The sequence below is a fragment of the Schistocerca cancellata genome, chromosome 9, assembly GCF_023864275.1.
Source record: "Schistocerca cancellata isolate TAMUIC-IGC-003103 chromosome 9, iqSchCanc2.1, whole genome shotgun sequence".
Classification (NCBI taxonomy): domain Eukaryota; kingdom Metazoa; phylum Arthropoda; class Insecta; order Orthoptera; family Acrididae; genus Schistocerca; species Schistocerca cancellata.
The window spans coordinates 206,952,707-206,971,767 of record NC_064634.1 but is presented as its reverse complement, the minus strand read 5'-3'; the positions used below and the strand labels follow the sequence as shown (position 1 = coordinate 206,971,767).

Here is a 19,061-nt window from a genome sequence, read left to right as displayed (position 1 = left end):
GACCGTAGGATCCTACGCAGTGCCGTAGGGGACCGCACCGCCACTTCCCAGCAAATTAGGGACACTGTTGCTCCTGGGGTATCGGCGAGGACCATTCGCAACCGTCTCCATGAAGCTGGGCTACGATCCCGCACACCGTTAGGCCGTCTTCCGCTCACGCCCCAACATCGTGCAGCCCGCCTCCAGTGGTGTCGCGACAGGCGTGAATGGAGGGACGAATGGAGACGTGTCGTCTTCAGCGATGAGAGTCTCTTCTGCCTTGGTGCCAATGATGGTCGAATGCGTGTTTGGCGCCGTGCAGGTGAGTGCCACAATCAGGACTGCATACGACCGAGGCACACAGGGCTAACACCCGGCATCATGGTGTGGGGAGCGATCTCCTACACTGGCCGTACACCACTGGTGATCGTCGAGGGGACACTGAATAGTGCACGGTACATCCAAACCGTCATCGAACCCATCGTTCTACCATTCCTAGACCGGCAAGGGAACTTGCTGTTCCGACAGGACAATGCACGTCCGCATGTATCCCGTGCCACCCAACGTGCTCTAGAAGGTGTAAGTCAACTACCCTGGCCAGCAAGATCTCCGGATCTGTCCCCCATTGAGCATGTTTGGGACTGGATGAAGCGTCGTCTCACGCGGTCTGCACGTCCAGCACGAACGCTGGTCCAACTGAGGCGCCAGGTGGAAATGGCATGGCAAGCCGTTCCACAGGACTACATCCAGCATCTCTACGATCGTCTCCATGGGAGAATAGCAGCCTGCATTGCTGCGAAAGGTGGATATACACTGTACTAGTGCCGACATTGTGCATGCTCTGTTGCCTGTGTCTATGTGCCTGTGGTTCTGCCAGTGTGATCATGTGATGTATCTGACCCCAGGAATGTGTCAATGAAGTTTCCCCTTCCTGGGACAATGAATTCACGGTGTTCTTATTTCAATTTCCAGGAGTGTATATGGCACATTTCCTCCGCTCACTGGTACATCATGTATAAGCCTGAGTTGTAACATAGGAGCCGTAGTTTGGTGGTCTCTCTTCCGACTGCCGGCACAGACGGAAATTTTTCCGTGATGAGAATTTTAACTGGCTACCTTTTGACACCAATAGTTCATACCTTATAACACTAACACGTTTGTGCCACTTATGGAAATACTAATTTATTATTATTATTATTATTGTATGTTTTCAGATGTATGTAGTCCTTTTAATTGAATGTTATTGCGAGATATAATTCTTTTATAATTCATATGTAAAATATAGTTGTTTAATTTTGCTGGAGCAGTTAGAATTTTAATGATTATAATAGGTGAAAGAAAGTCTCTATATGTCTGAGAGGTGTTAACGTGCCAAAGGGAAAGCTGGAAGGCACAAGTCAGTAGACCAACAGCACTTGAATCAGTCTGTAGGCAGCCATTGAAGTATCAACATTCTGGAACGGAAAGCGAGGCTAAATTATCGTAAAATTACTATAAACGAGCTCCAAATGGACGCATTACAGGCATAATTTAACGTCGAATAATGTGATGTGCTTTAACATATCTCAGAGCGCCAAGAAGAAATTTAATGGAATAAACTGTGTGAAGAGCCACTACTGAATAATACCTTCCACCACAAGAACCACAGTGAATCTTCACGTCGAAGGTGAAGTACAGAATGTTCAGAGTTGTAGAACTGCATCAGTGCATAAATAACTCATTTTAATGTTTGAATTTTAATGCAATGTGTTAAGACAACATCATTGTCCTAAGTCACATGGTCAATATTAGTGTCTTATTCTGCATCTTGAAACTGACAAATAAGCCTATGGAAGGGATACAGTTAGAATTTGATTGGTTTTGAATATGTTGTAGTGTAGAGAAAAATAAGAGATACATATTTTTATACGTTGTTGAAAAAAATTGAGTTTAATATTTCTGAATGAATACTGTTGAAACTGTAACATATATTTGAAAAATCTTGAAGCAAAAGTTCTGTGGTTTTTAATGTACGTTACCACTGTGCACCCAAATTCCCAGAAAAAGTTTTTTTTTCGAAATTCCCTCCCACAGCCCACCCCACCCTACTATTTGTTTTTCATTTCGATATTTGACTAATAGCAAAATGTATAGCTTCTTTAACACCAAATTTAATAACATATGATGAAGTGGTATTTGCAATGATGCATTTCTGAGAAATAACCTAAAAACCTGTCTGCATCGCTGTAGCGCGCCCTTTATTTGCCCGTTTCAGTGACAATTTTCAACATTTTGGATTGTATAATAAATCTTTCCCACATATACATATATATTTCGACAAATGTGGTTGCACCGTTGTAACAAACTTTAAAAACATACAACTCCTATTTGAATTTTTTTCTGTTACCGTTTCAACGGTATTCATTCAGAAATATTAAATTCAGTTTCTTTCAAGGGAGTGCTTCATCCTCTTAACGGTTGTATGGGCACGTATAGAACAATATGTGTCTTATTTTTCTTTATACACAACATATTCAAAGCCGGTCAAAATCGGAAGATATCCCCTGGACAGGTTTACTTGTGAGTGTCCCAGAAAGTGAAATTTATTATTTGAATTATTGAAACCATTAATAACTAAGGTGTTCAAAAACTTGGATAAAATTGTTCAAATAGTCTAACACATACCACAGCACTGAAATTACTCCACTTTATATGAAAATCAAATTACTGCATAAAGTATTAGTTTAACTTTTTTTGTTAATCTGAAATTATTTTGCTTAAATTACTAACACAAATTTCAGTTCATATCCGTATATCCAGAATGAGAAGCTGTGTGGAGGGGGGCGTGAGTCGTGATGGGTAGCTCAGATGGTAGAGCACTTGCCCGCGCAAGGCAAAGGTCCAGAGTTTGAGTCTCGGTGCGGCACACAGCTTTAATCTGCAAGAATGTTTCATATCCAGGTATTTCTGCATATGAGTAGCGCTTGCAGAAGTGTTGTCGAATGTCATAAGAGGTTCTAGAGTCCCCATACTCTAGGGATTGTGTTGGTCAGTGATTAATTAATTTTCTTTACAGATTAAGTTGGTCAGGTAGTAAACGTTGTTGTGTGCAAAGTTTTATTACTTTGTTCAAGCTCAACGGTTAGGAACTGTATAGAGACTAATTGATAGTGCTATCTTGTTCTCTTTAATTCCGAAGTTAAGAACTTAAATTTAATTTCTGAATTTTGAAAGATTTTGACAATTACTCTGAAATTAACTGTCCAAATTGGATTGGTGATCATTTTTGTTTATCTGGTCATACAGTACTTAAGATATCTAGGTTCGAATCCCAGTGACTGTTTCATTCTCTCTTTTTAACACAATGCTATATTATGAAACGAAGTTAACAGTCATGTGGCATAGGCATTTTAGACACATGATCAAGGTGACTTCATTCTTTATAAGGGGTAACGCATACTAATTTGCATTAAGAAAAAGGGTTCGTTGCACGTAATTTAATATCACACTTTAGTAGTACATTGAAGAGTGCTGTTACAACCTCCAATTTGAGTGACCAACTGTTACGGGTGCTCATCACTATTGAAAAAACTGTTTGGAGAAAAATACACTGGAACAATGAAAGTGACAGCTTGTGTGTGCCAGAACCAATGATACAGGAGTTTGAAAGACATTCCATCAAGGTTCAGTAAGAATGTTTATCAAATGAGTAGCGTGTACGTATTCTAAATGACAACATTTTCGGCATTTGAATGCAATTACGTTTTTACGTCCATTACTTCATTTCGATTTTGTAGCAATTTTCAAGTGCAATACATAATCCTTCAACATATGTTAACCATTTTACGCAGGAATCTACTCATACATGTCGTTGCCAAACGTACACAAAATATTTTTCCGTAGTATCCTATGTTAATGTCAATGATGTTCGAGCATACTACAGAAATATAGTCTGTTGACAATAATACAGGATGTGACGAAATAATATCAAATGGAATGCATTTGACAACATGAACCAGATGAGTCGAAAAAATAAGCTCCGATCGCTAATAAAAATAAAACGAGTTCATTACAGAAACACTATTTACTGGAAGAAAATACAAATCTTAAACTATATTATCATTGCTCCCGCCATTTTGTAGGCACTTGTCAGAGAGTAGTCCAAGTTTATATGTGCCTTTGTCTACAATGTTGCTGTCCGTGATGTCAACCACATGATGGCATCATCATTGAACTCGTCATCTTCATTGACTTTTTGGCCACCAGCTGCAAAAAAAAAAAAAAAAAAAAAAAAAATTGAGAGAGAGAGAGAAAGAGAGAGAGAGATGGAAGTCACTAAAGTCGAGGTAAGGACTGTGTATAAACTGGCCACAGCCACTGGCACAGTGGCAGGTCGGGCAAAATCATGAATCGAAACAATGCCATTTGTGAACTTTCCGTGGTGTTTACCCTGTATTGCGCAACGCAGTTTCATAAGCATCGCATGGTAAATATTTGCACTGACCGCTGCACCTCACGGTAGAACCACCTGTGTTTCCCGAAAGACTGTGCACATGACTTTTTGAGATCTCAAGATCTGCTTGGGTCTAGTTTTTAATGGTCCCTCGGTCTATTACCTCCTAAAAAGAAGGCCACGGAGTGCTCAGCGTGACGTCATGCAGAGCGGGTTGCGTCTGGCGAGGCACTGTGATATTTCACATTTAATAAATTCGATAACGTTAGTCGCTATGAATTTGCATTTTGTGCATGTTAGACCACATGTTGCTGTGTATGAGATCTAGCTAACATTTTTGTTTTAACTTGGAGGGAGATCAATATCTGCTTCCAGCCTTGAGAAAATGGATTTTATGTAGCAAATTTACTTCCGATCGCACGCATGTTGGAATGAAATATTCATAACATCCTTCATATCTCGTAGATTTTTCGAGGTATCGAAACGATATTTTGGCAAATGATAGTACGCAAAGACGAAAGTATTTTTCCATATGCTTAACTTACAGAAGTTTAGCTACGGAGATATAGAAGAAGCCACAGGCTTTTTCTTATTTATTTACTTTTTTTTTTTTTTCAAACCAGCTCAGAGTCATCGACAGCAAGTGAAAAGAGAATTTACTAGTATGGAAAACATCAAAATTTCCTCTCTCTTATGTTACTGTAGACCGACACAATGAGAATTTCTGATAAGCTATTCGACACTCTGGTCAAAAGCGGCATGTTTCATTAGACATTCTTTTTCAGGATTCCGTTGCAACAGCTATTGCAAGGTGAATTTGTGGAAAATATACTGTGTTTGTCAAAAGAAGCAAAACTAAACTTATCAACAATAGAAATGCTGTCATGACACATAATTGATGATGCTTCTTCGAATGAGAAAAGGTTAACGTTTCAGGCAAAAATAAATTACCAATTCCGTTGCAGTTTTTGCGGAATCGTGTAACCGATCGTATATTTGATAGTGAACAGCTGAGGATGAAATTTACCAAATGATTTTCTTCCTGTTCTTCATCTGAGAAATATGAAAATAATTCTCGGCAAATATTGTACCATCTTTTCGTTCGTATCCCCATTCAAAGCGAAGTGGTGAACAACTTCACCTTAATTATCTTTTGATGTGTTGAAGATAGATTATGTGTACTTATAATCTATGAGGGGCGTTCAGTAAGTAATCCATCACGTTTTTACTCGTCCAATATCGGTTGAAAAATGCGGACTGAGCCGTGTGCGGGTCGAATTGTCGCCGTTCATAGCTTGGCATCTTCTAATAGCGATAGTGGCGTCTCGGTTTCTTAGTGTGTTCACTGGCGCCACTACGTTTACTCGCCTTGCCTGTCCGTGAGTGGCAGCAGCAGCGCTTATCGATAGCGCGTACTGTGGTACCATCTTTGGAGCGGCCTCTAGTATTTCCGGGTCGTCGTGTATCGCGGGGAGGGGGAGTTGGGATGCAGCAGCAGTAGCGTGTACTCCCCCAACCGCTGGCGACACACGTGCACTGTCCGACGGAAGGATGTGGTCGCGAGATTGCACGACCACGTCAAGGACCGCATTCCGCGAGTTTTGGTTGAAAGGACCGTGATATTCGAATAGTGCAACTTTCACTTGTGTGTGCGTGTCCGCCCGTCGAAGTGACCTCATGGCAATAAGTACAGGGTTATTACAAATGATTGAAGCGATTTCACAGCTCTACAATAACTTTATTATTTGAGATATTTTCACAATGCTTTGCACACACATACAAAAACTCAAAAAGTTTTTTTAGGCATTCACAAATGTTCGATATCTGCCCCTTTAGTGATTCGGCAGACATCAAGCCGATAATCAAGTTCCTCCCACACTCGGCGCAGCATGTCCCCATCAATGAGTTCGAAAGCATCGTTGATGCGAGCTCGCAGTTCTGGCACGTCTCTTGGTAGAGGAGGTTTAAACACTGAATCTTTCACATAACCCCACAGAAAGAAATCGCATGGGGTTAAGTCGGGAGAGCGTGGAGGCCATGACATGAATTGCTGATCATGATCTCCACCACGACCGATCCATCGGTTTTCCAATCTCCTGTTTAAGAAATGCCGAACGTCATGATGGAAGTGCGGTGGAGCACCATCCTGTTTAAAGATGAAGTCGGCGCTGTCGGTCTCCAGTTGTGGCACGAGCCAATTTTCCAGCATGTCCAGATACACGTGTCCGGTAACATTTTTTTCGCAGAAGAAAAAGGGGCCGTAAACTTTAAACCGTGAGATTGTACAAAACACGTTAACTTTTGGTGAATTGGAAATTTGCTGCACGAATGCGTGAGGATTCTCTACCGCCCAGATTCGCACATTGTGCCTGTTCACTTCACCATTAAGAAAAAATGTTGCTTCATCACTGAAAACAAGTTTCGCACTGAACGCATCCTCTTCCATGAGCTGTTGCAACCGCGCCGAAAATTCAAAGCGTTTGACTTTGTCATCGGGTGTCAGGGCTTGTAGCAATTGTAAACGGTAAGGCTTCTGCTTTAGCCTTTTCCGTATGATTTTCCAAACCGTCGGCTGTGGTACGTTTAGCTCCCTGCTTGCTTTATTCGTCGACTTCCGCGGGCTGCGCGTGAAACTTGCCCGCACGCGTTCAACCGTTTCTTCGCTCACTGCAGGCCGACCCGTTGATTTCCCCTTACAGAGGCATCCAGAAGCTTTAAACTGCGCATACCATCGCCGAATGGGGTTAGCAGTTGGTGGATCTTTGTTGAACTTCGTCCTGAAGTGTCGTTGCACTGTTATGACTGACTGATGTGAGTTCATTTCAAGCACGACATACGCTTTCTCGGCTCCTGTCGCCATTTTGTCTCATTCCGCTCTCGAGCGCTCTGGCGGCAGAAACCTGAAGTGCGGATTCAGCCGAACAAAACTTCATGAGTTTTTCTACGTATCTGTAGTATGTCGTGACCATATGTCAATGAATGGAGCTACAGTGAATTTATGAAATCGCTTCAATCATTTGTAATAGCCCCGTAGTCAGTCGACGATTATACTGGGATCTTTCCCGTGCCTGACTCGGGTGGAGACGACCGTTGGTTGGTCGTTCGGTCGGTCGTCGCAGCGGACGACGTGTATTTGGTCTTCCGACCGATTCTGGCTTCTATGTGTTTGTGCCGACTTATAATTCGTCCGTGTTGCTTCACAGTGACTGGTTTTAGTATTATGAGTGGTTGGTGGAATTGTTTCCCCCATCCATCTGTATTTTGTGGTTTTGAATGAGCACTTATTGTAATGCTGTCTGCGTACTGGATTTAGTGAGGGGAAACGAACGGATCAGTTCGGCTGGGGCGCAGCAGCGAGGCAACACATCATTTATGGTTAGTCGGTCGGTCGGCGCTTAAGCTACCCCTAGTGTGAGTTGGCCATCCTGCTACGTGAGTACAACTCTTGACTACCTGTACACCGCTTACACAGCTGCAGTCACCTTCCTCAGGTCGATCCAGAGAGCACTGTCTGCGGATCACTCCGTCTTATTTGGACAAGTTCTCACTATTGTTAAAATTTACCCTAATGTTTGAACATGTTATTGCCTTCCCCACTTGTAATTCCGGCCTTCAGCCGTTAATTGTTTGTAACATTGCTTGTGGCCTTCAGCCGACAAATAATTTTCAATTTTGTTTTAGTGAGGCCTTCAGCCGTCACTATAGCTTGTTACAAGTTATTAAAATTATTAGAGAGGGTTTTAGTATTTTTAAGGTGTAATTGTTCAATTTATTTGTAATTCAGGTCTTCAGCCTTTGTGTATTCTAAAATTACTTGTGGCCTTCAGCCCACGAATAATTTTCGACCTTCTTAATCATGCCCTCAGCCGTTGATGGTGTGTAACATTGTTTTTGGCCTTCAGCCGACCGATAAATTGCAATTTTTTCTTAATAAGGCCTTCAGCTGTTACTATAGCTTGTTACCGTTTTGATTGTTAAGAAGAAAATGTCTTAGCATTTGTTAATGTGTAACTGCCTTCCTCACTTGTAATTCAGACCTTCAGCCGTTGTGTATTCTGAAATTGCTGCTGGCCTCAGCCGTTAACTGTTTGTAACATTGCTTGTGGCTTTCAGCCGACAGATAGTTTCAGTTCTGTCTTGATAAGGCCTTCAGCCATCACTACAACTTGTTATTAAGATTGTTAAAAGTGTTTTTGGTATTTTAATGTCTAATTGTCCACCTTATTGGTAATTCAGGTCTTCAGCCTCTGTGTATTTTTTAAATCGCTTCTGGCCTTCAGGCGACGAATAATTTTGAACCTTCTTAATCAGGCCTTCAGCCGTTGATCGTGTGTAACATTGCTTGTTGCCTTCAGCCTACAACAATTTGCAATTCTTCTAATAACACTTTCAGCCACCAGTGTAGTAAAATCTTTAAAAAAGATTGTTGAGAGTTTGGTTTTTTAAAAATAAAGTGTATGTGTTTTCCGTGCAACCAACGGTAACTGATTAGGCCCCGTCCACACCTTTCCTGCTTTCCCAAAGTTCCACGGACTTAGTTGAAGGACATCACGGAATACTTCTGCTTAGATCCTATAGTTTCATGAGGTTCCGACAGGTTGTAGCCCAATGCATAGGCTTCAAAATGGCATCTGTAACAGAGGTACATCCCAGGCAGAGGGCTGTCTTTTGGTGGAAAACCAGTGCATCGTAGAGATTCATAGGTGCATGCAGAATGTCTGTGGAGACCTGGCAGTGAACAAAAGCATAGTGAGCCACTGGGCGAGGCGTCTGTCATCATTGCAACAACGTCACACGAACCAGTCCAGTCTCCCGCATTCCAGCCGGCCGCAAACAGCTGTGGCTCCTGCTGTGTTGTAGCGTTCAGACACTCTCACACGTGGTGATGGTCAGATCACAGACAGGTACCTCACTGCTCATCTGGACATCTCTGTCGGTAGCGCTGACACTCATCCATCACTTGGTGCACTCAAGGTGAGAGTCTGCTGGGTTTCTCACTGGCTAACAGAAGACCATGAAGAGCTTACATCTGGTTGGCAAAATGAAAGATGTACTCTGCAGGAAGCAGTACGTGGGTGATGGGGAGATTATTCATGCAGCGAGACGTTTGCTCCGATGTAGAGCATTACAGTGGTATCATAGGGGCATACGGGCCCTTCCAGGATGGACAGTGGGTTGAAAAATAGGGTTTCGTAGCCAAAAGAGAGGAGAGTAATATGATGTACTGAAATTCTGAATTAATCGAATGAGTTTTCAGAAGAAAGTGTTGCTTTACTTATTGAGTATCCCTCATATCTAAGCTTTAATGAGCTGTTTCACACATTTCATAAAGTCATGACTACCATGTTTTCGTAACCTTGTTAATCACAGATACACAGGCATCAAATTTATTATTCCTAATAGAACAATTCTAAATCTCTGCTACAGACTAGAACTGACCCAATAAAACTCTTGCGTAACTCAGGAGCAGTGAACACACTTGACGGCTTGCAGAACCACTCCCTCACTCTGTACAAAGCTAGGAACAGAAAGATGGTACGCTATCCGCCAAAGAGAACTGAAGTGTTGAAAGAAATCCTTTGGTAAGTTACATTGTGTCAGTTTACAGTGACATACGAGAAGAAACTTCATGTTTTTCATACTAGTAAATTCTCTTTTCACTAACTGTCAATGACGTAATAATTTACAGTACTGGTTTAAAAAAAAATAAATAAAAACTGTAGCTTCTGCTGCATCGCCATAGATACGGTTTTGTATGTTAACCATATGGGAAAATAGTTTCCTCTTTGCGTCCTTTGATGTTTCAAAATCTCCTTTCGATACCTCAAATGGCTTTCGAAATATGAGGAAGTTATGAATATTTCAGTCACGCTTAGGTCCGATCGGATGTGAACGAGCTACATAAAGTCCATTACCTGCAAACGGGACAGGTATTGATCCTACCCAAGACTGAAGAAAAATTCAAAATGTTAGCTACATTTCATACACAACAACATTTGGTTTACTATTAACCAAACGCAAATTCATAGTAATTTATATTGTTTATTGCAAGTTTTCAAATTTATTACATTTACGTGAAATATCACAATAACTAGGACCATCAACGACATTATGGGCACTTCAATATGAAGTTGAAATATAAAGCTACAAGTAAAATCAAGTTGTTTTACCAAACAGATTTTGCAAAATCGTTTGAGAAAGATAGCTTCGGTCCTGTCAGCGCAGCAACTTGCCACACCTGGCCCGCTCCGTAGTGTCACACAAAGAGCCCTGCGGCCTCCTTTCCAGATGCTGGTGGTCCATTCTGTTAAATATCATTCCGATTGGGGGGTTTCATAGGAGACCATATCACTACCTTCCTGCGACAATCATCATCTTTTTGTAATGTGTCGAAAAAGTGAAATGCCCTATACAAACGCTATTTTTTGTGTTGCTCTGGAAGAGTTTATGGCACTCAACGAGCGCACAGTTTTCGAAAATTAAGCTTTTCAGTAAAAATTTCATGAAGAGGTGGTTCTGAAATTTGGCGGGAAGTTCTTAGAAAAAGCTGATATTGTAAACTTACGGTTTCTGTGGTGTCACCGCCAGACACCACACTTGCTAGGTGGTAGCCTTTAAATCGGCCGCGGTCCGTTAGTATACGTCGGACCTACGTGTCGCCACTATCAGTGATTGCAGACGGAGCGCCGCCACACGGCATGTCTAAAGAGACTTCCTACCACTCGCCCCAGTTGTACAACCGACTTTGCTAGCGATGGTTCACTGACAAAATACGCTCTCATTTGCCGAGACGATAGTTAGCATAGCCTTGAGCTACGTCATTTGCTACGACCCAGCAAGACGCCATATTCAGTTACTATTGATATTGTGAATAATGTACAGTCAAGAGCGACGTTCACCATTTATGGATTAAAGTTAAGTATTCCACCAGCTACGTCCGTTTTTCTAAATTCTAATTTCCTTGACCTGTTCCAGACCTCACGCCAACCTGTGTGAGCTAAAACGCGTGCCTTTCGGCTTCCTCTAATAACACGGTGTTGGCTCTCCTGCCAACCCACAACAGTTTCCTTTATGAGTTCTTCGACTGCGGGAATCAGTTCTTCATTAATCAAAATTGTACGCCCATTTCGTCCATTATCGTGCACCACAAGTCCTTATCGAAATGTATAGTACATCATCTTGTCATTGAATCCGTTATCGCATTTGCTCCGTAAACTTCGCAAGTCTGTCGATTAATGCATTCAGAAAACGAATTACAGCTCTAATCTCACAAGCTAAGGGAGTTTTAGTCAATTTCAAAACCCGAACCTAGCACTATACAACATATAAAACACCCAGAAAAACTCAAAGTGGTGTCATCGTCTTCTCTTCGGCTCAAAGTAACTGCTGCGCTTGCATCGAAGTCCCGCTGTAGCGCTGCTACGGAAAGAAATACGAACGGAACATACTTATGGACGTCGGACAATCAGACTTATGCGTAACATGTTTGATAGGGATGATGTATGGTACTTGAAAATGACTCCCTGTCCGAAACTAAAATAGTGGACATAATTGTCAAAATTAAAGTCAAATGGCTAAAAAGTTATTATTTATACACTCTTGGATTACTGTAGACCACAATAAAATAAAAAATCGTCGTGTAGTGTACAGTTTTAGAACCTACATCTACATCTACATGCATACTCCGCAAGCGGAGGGTACCTTGAGTACCTCTATCAGTTCTCCCTTCTATTCCAGTCTCATACTGTTCGGGACCTATGCCTTACGCGAGCGAGTGCTATACTCACTGAGCTATCCTGGAAGACAAATGTGCTAGTCCTGTAAGTTTCACAGGAGAACTCCTGGGAAGTTTGGAAGGTAGCAGACGAGTTACCGGTGGAAGTAAAGGTGCGAAGACTGGTCGTGAGTCGTGCTTGGGTAACTCAATCGGAAGAGCAATTACCTGCCAAAGGCAAAGGTCCCGAACTCGAGTTTCGATCCGCACACAGTTTTAATCTGCCAAGAAGTTTCATATGAGCGCACATGCCGCTGTAGGGTGAAAATTTCGTTCTGACACCATGTACTTTCTTGTAAGTTTAAGGTCAGCAGAATTTCGACACTACTTTCTGTGGGATCCAGGGAACCTGGGAGCTGCGACGACTCACCCGAGAGGCAAAAGTCTCCCTGCGGAGGACGATGAACCAGGAGAGCGAGACGACGAGGCACACCTGCAGGGCGACGATGGCGACGAAAAAGAGGCGCAGACGGCGCCACTTGGAGCGCACGAACAGCTCCAGCAGTGGGTGCTGGAACAGCGTCATCTGGTGTAGGTCGCTGGAGCCGGACATGACGGCGCTCGTTACGTCCATCTGCAGTTCCGCAGCCTCCGGCATCAGCACCGAGAAGTCCACGCGGATCTAGGTACACCACCAGGAGGATGCAGGTGTTTTGAGTTATATGGGAAAAGCAGGAAAGCTAATATATATATATATCACTCGCACTCTCTCTGTCACACTTCTGTCTCCAATGTGTGTATGTGTGTGTGTGTGTGTGTGTGTGTGTGTGTGTGTGTGTGTGTTGCGTCAGAGAACTTCAGTTAGGAGCACAGGCTTGCTCAAAGTGACTGGTTCGGTGGGTCGGCGTACTATTCCACTAGCCATTTTACACACATATCTCCAACATTCACCTTGAAAAATGACCTATTTAGTGGGTAAATACACTATTCAATCACCACGATATAAATGATTAATGTCGCAATAAGGCGCATGTTCCCACTGTTAACTGAGAATCTTAGTGCAGCAGGGAAGTGTGCGTATTCTGGTATTCTCCTACTATCCAGGCTATTATCTGACTGCTGAAATTAGTAGTGTGCAGTCTACTTTCATTTCATGTGTAAACTCATAACAACAGCAAATAACGTTATACTGAGGTGCGATCTTTCGGCGCTTGGTAGCGCATTTCCTACTGTTCATCTAACGCGCGCCAGAAAAGTTGAATGCGCAAGTGTGACCGCAAGCGCCAGAAACGACATACTTATGCAGACACCGATCGACGCAATACTGTCGCTGACTTTTCCATTTTTCTTAGATTTTAGGTAACTGCTGAATGTACACTACTGGTCATTAAAATTGCTACACCAAGAAGAAATGCAGATGATAAACGGGTATTCATTGGACAAATATATTATATCCTGACATGTGATTACACTTTCACACAATTTGGGTGCACAGATCATGAGAAATCAGTACCCAGAACAACCACCTCTGGCCGTAATAACAGCCTTGATACACCTGGGCACTAAGTCAAACAGAGCTTGGATGACGTGTACTGGTACAGCTGCCCATGCAGCTTCAACACGATACCACAGTTCATCGAGAGTAGTGACTGGCGTATTGTGACGAGACAGTTGCTCGGCCACCATTGGCCAGACGTTTTCAGTTGGTGACAGATCTGGAGAACGTGCTGGCCAGGGCAGCTGTCAAACATTTTCTGTATCCAGAAAGGCCCGTACAGGACCTGCAACATGCGGTCGTGCATTATCCTGCTGAAATATAGGGTTTCGCAGGAATGTAATGAAGGGTAGAGCCACGGGTCGTAACACATCTGAAATCTAACGTCCACTGTTCAAAGTGCCGTCAATGCGAACAAGAGGTGACCGAGACGTGTAACCAATGGCACCTCATACCATCACGTCGGGTGATACGCCAGTATGGCGATGACGAATACACGATTCCAATGTGCGTTCACCGCGATGTCGCCAAACACGGATACGACCATCATGATGCTGTAAACAGAACCTGGATTCATCTGAAAAAAATGACGTTTTGCCATTCGTGCACCCAGGTTCGTCGTTGAGTACACCATCGTAGGCGCTCCTGTCTGTGATGCAGCGTCAAGTGTAACCGCAGCCGTGGTCTCCGAGCTGATAGTCCATGCTGCTGCAAACGTCGTCGAACTGTTCGTGCAGATGGTTGTTGTCTTGCAAAAGTCCCCATCTGTTGACTCATGGATCGAGACGTGGCTGCACGATCCGTTACAGCTATACGGATAAGATGCCTGTCATCTCGACTGCTAGTGATACGAGGCCGTTGGGATCCAGCACGGCGTTCCTTATTACCCTTCTGAACCGCAATTGCGTTAGGCTACAATCCGACCTTTATCAAAGTCGGAAACGTGATGGTACGCATTTCTCCTCCTTACACGAGGTATCACAATAACGTTTCACCAGGAAACGACGGTCAACTGCTGTTTGTGTATGAGAAATCGGTTGGAAACTTTCCTCATGTCAGCACATTGTAGGTGTCGCCACCGGCGCCAGCCTTGTATGAATGCTCTGAAAAGCTAATTATTTGCATATCACAGCATCTTCTTCCTATCGGTTAAATTTCGCGTCTGTAGCACGTCATCTTCGTGGTGTAGCAATTTTAATGGCCTTTAGTGTAATAAGACTAAAGAAGAAGCGACTCTGTCTTTAATTGTACATGAAGGTAGATGTGTTCTCCATTGGAATATTTCTTGTTAAATCTCGTGCGCCATCTTAGATACATACGAAAAGATTGATGTCCGAAGTTAAATGGAAATGAAAGTATAATGTGAAATGTATGGAGAGTGCTGTAAGAAAATTAATCAATACACATATGAAATCAAGGTGTGCCTTCAAAATTAATTTTTCACTTAAAAAGAACCCTTATTATGAGTGACCGCTATTCTATATACTGGGACTGCATATAATTCGGCTGCGTGAAAGAATCTGCAATTTCTACACGCTCGTAACATTCCTCTTGTCAGCAGTGCGCAATTTAACTTGCAATCCCATTCACTCCTCTCCGCGATCTCCGAATTTATATGTGACAATTCAGCATCGCACCCAGGTGAACCCGTGATCTGCCTGCATGGTGTAAAATCTATTTCTGTGTGTGTCCCACTAAAGAATTTCAGGGGATGCAGCAGCTTTCTAATATCAACGTAAAAGGTGTGAGAATTTCATAAAGTATGTGAAAACTGTTTGTGTAGTGTGAGTAATCTAGAGTTAATGCTATATCGACGAAGTATGCAGTTGAATAATTCTTTTACTCAGAATTAAACCTCGTAATTGCATCTTTCTATCCGTTCAGAATTTTATCTTACAGTCAGTGTGATTATTTGTGATTCATAGCAGTGACTGCTATCACTTAAAAGTCAAGTTCGTACTCAAAAGCTACTTTAAAGGTCAAATCTTTTGACTGGCGTTACCGGTTAGTGAACTATAAATTCAAGCATTGAAATAACAAGCTGCTTCGAACTTTATAATTTTCTCAGCACTAAATGGTATGGTCTGTATCAGTGTGCGTGTTCTGTGCAGTCAGATCTCATTAAATTATACCCTTTACTATCCAAACTACTTGACCTAGCGCATCATATGTAATTTGTTATAGATAGATACAGCTCAGCTGCCAAATAACAGACTTACAAATAAACCCATACATCCCTTCGTATTTAGATAAAGAGGAAGGTAACGTAATAGATATACTATACCACCAACTACACTGAGTGATGTAGAGGGAACATTTATGATTATCCTAAAACCTGCACTAAAAACTGATTAATGCATAAAACAGGTACATTCTCACATTATCCTCCAAAAAACTGATACGCATATTCTACATTCACTCTGTCGTTACCCATCCAATAAACTGGCCAGTGCGGTGGGTAGGCACACTTTCTCTTAGTAGGGTGTAGAATAATAACCGCTACCAGTAGTGAATGATAACGATTATTATTCTACACCATATAATGGAACAGTCACGGAGTTCATCATCATCCGTTATGGATAAAATACATTTATCCTCTTACTGTCCATTTACAGACAGGTAGATTCAAGCAGCATATAAGATCATTCCCTGAGTATCCATCAACAAACTGATTTACGCATCTGGTAGATGTACTCACTCACCAGCCACTCGACGAAGTGATTGTGATACATCGATACACGATCTCACATGCCATCCTACCAACCCACTAACACAGAAGGTAAATGTATTCGTCCAGAATACGCCTTAAGAACTGACTAGAGCAATGGGTAAATCACACTACCTTCCCTCTAGCTGATTAGCTCAGTAAATACGTACTTTTTCCCACTGTTCATAATACAAATTGACTGGAGGAACAGGAAAAGTGTTTTCCTCCTTGTTCACTTTACAAACCTCCGTACTAATAGGAAACAGTTCGATTGTAAAAATCGATTCTGCCACAAAATAGAATACCCGCATTTTACGTGGTACCATCTTTGTGTTGTGTAGGTTTTCGCTTCACTTTCTGTTTATTGTAAACATACGAATGGGTAAGATAATTAGGAACTATGTTAAAGGTGTTATTATGATACTAATAATGAAACGGATGGGAAAGATAATTAGGACCTAGGCCTATGTTAAAGAAGCCAAACCAAGAAATGTCGAGAGACTATGTGACATCAAAATTCATTTGCATTGTTTCGCAATCGTAAGCTCATCGAGAGTTGTTTTTCCAACAGACAGAAAGTGATGCACTCCCTTGAAAAACTCAACGCAATTGCAGCCAAATCTACGTTCCAGATCCATATGAAAATACACAACACATGGAAAGACCAACATATCTCGATGTCCAGGCTTTGGAAACAGCGTGGCAAGGTGATCTGAGCAACTAAATTCATTACCTAGGATAAATTATGTAGCAGACAGAATTATTTTCCGAAAGTAGGAAAGAGAGGATATGTTAGGTATAAAAAGACCATATAACCATCTGGAAAAATACAACAGAAATCAATATTCCGCAACATGTAGCTAACAGAATAAATACAACAGAAATCAACATGGAGCCAACACTATATAGCATAGTAAATACAACATAGCACAATAAACGATTTTATGTGTTGAAAACCGTGTAGTATATTAATAATACGTGTAGAACGAAAGAAACTGCTTTCCTCAGAGGGAATATTGGTATTATAAGGAAATAAAAATGTATATTTTATAAGAGTCTTTGTAGTTGGATTTAACACTCCTTGCTGTACTTTCACACTTGCGTAGCTGCTAGTCTAACTGGCGTCCAATTATTTTATCTTTTCGAATTTTTTCTTTTCCCGGGAGAATTTAGCTTTTACTGTTATCTAAATACTGATTTTATACCGTTCGCAATCCTGGTGGAAGGAGATCGGACCTTTTAGTTGCGCTTTCTCTTCTTCCGTCGCTGATTGATAACAGCTTACTGGTTTTAATTAACTCTCAGACAATGTTTCAACTTTCTCGAGGTATATATTTCATCAAACTGTAAAAATTTTATTGTGAATTACTCGGACTAGCGCTTCTTAGGTGCAGCTCGTACGAGAACACAAAACAGATGACAGAAGAGTAAAAAGATGGAAAATGTTCAGTTTTAATTAAGGGTCCTTTGACTTCTTTAGTGATGTTATATATTAACTTTCTTTTACATCTTTATTCAACGTAATTACCGACTGGCAACAAAAATTTATTTTTACATTAGTTCTTATACCATTTGTCATTAAAATATTCCTCTCATTTTTCACGTACATACGTTATATCACAACCGTAACGGTAGGAAATATGCTGCTGGTTAAATACATAAAAACACATTAAAGGAAACATACAATAAAAATTGCATCTCAGCGTGCACAGTGGGAATCTGATGTCGTGTTCTGTCGATTCTTTCCGTAGCTGCATATACACTTGTCTTGATGTCTCAGTTAGCTGGTTATCTTTTCCCTTCCGGTCCTCTTCCCAGTAACAATTCCTTTTAGTGCACCCTCTATCATGCAGTCTCTTCTCCTCCAGTGTTCTAGCCAATTTCTTTTTCTTCTCTTAACTGTTTCTAGTATTTACATTTCTCATTCAACCTGTACAACACATCATCATTCCTTATTCTGTCTGCCGACTTTACACCTTCCATTCTTATCAAAATTCATATCTAAAACGTCGCAATGTCCAAGTTTCAGCACCAAACAAGATAATATTTCATACAAAGCATTTCAATAACCATGTCCTTAATTGTTTATGGAATGGACCACAGAAAAACACCCCTCGTCCAAAGTTTTATTTCTAGATTACGTTTTATATTACTGGTTCTAAAGTAATCACCTTGTTTCACTAATTCATCATACATTTTCATTTAAACTTCCTCGATTCCCTTGTAAAAACCATTGCCTTGGTCTTCTTCAGATTTGTCTTCATTCCAGATTCCTCACAGCTAGTTTCCAGTTGTTTTAACTCTCTCTTAATTTCCTTTTCATTTCCACTTACCATATACACAAGATTTTAATGAAATTTCATCCAGTTTTGGAAGGTTACGTATTTACGTTCTCACCCTGAAGTCCCTGTCGTTGACGGAAGCTGAGTTGGAGCTGACGCCAGAATCGAGGACCCTCGTGAGGAAGTTGAGCGGCCGCGGCACGTAGGAGAAGATGAGGTCGACGACGGTGAAGCCGGCCGCCGTCTGCGCCGCCAGGTTGCCGCCCCTCTGCAGCAGCAGCGAGAGGCAGCAGCGGGAGCCCGTGTAGGCCGCCTTGTGCAGCGGCGTGCACCCCACCTGTGGACACACGCACAGCGCTCTAAGGGACGCTGTCGGAATCGTATCACACTAACTTATGTACTGATTAATTGTTGATCGCATATCACTGACAAATTTTGTTGTTTAAATTGTG

At 41.8% G+C, this 19,061-nt stretch overlaps 1 protein-coding gene across 1 annotated transcript in view; it reads right to left on the bottom strand.

The window, feature by feature from the left end:
* Positions 1-19,061, bottom strand: part of LOC126101041 (transient receptor potential channel pyrexia-like) — a 272,305-nt gene that overhangs the window by 74,936 nt on the left and 178,308 nt on the right. The window contains exons 8-9 of the mRNA XM_049911705.1: positions 18,725-18,946; positions 12,556-12,807 (exon numbers count right to left, since the gene is read on the bottom strand). Of these exons, the coding sequence (XP_049767662.1) occupies positions 12,556-12,807; positions 18,725-18,946 (474 nt within the window). The remainder of the gene's footprint in view (positions 1-12,555; positions 12,808-18,724; positions 18,947-19,061) is intronic.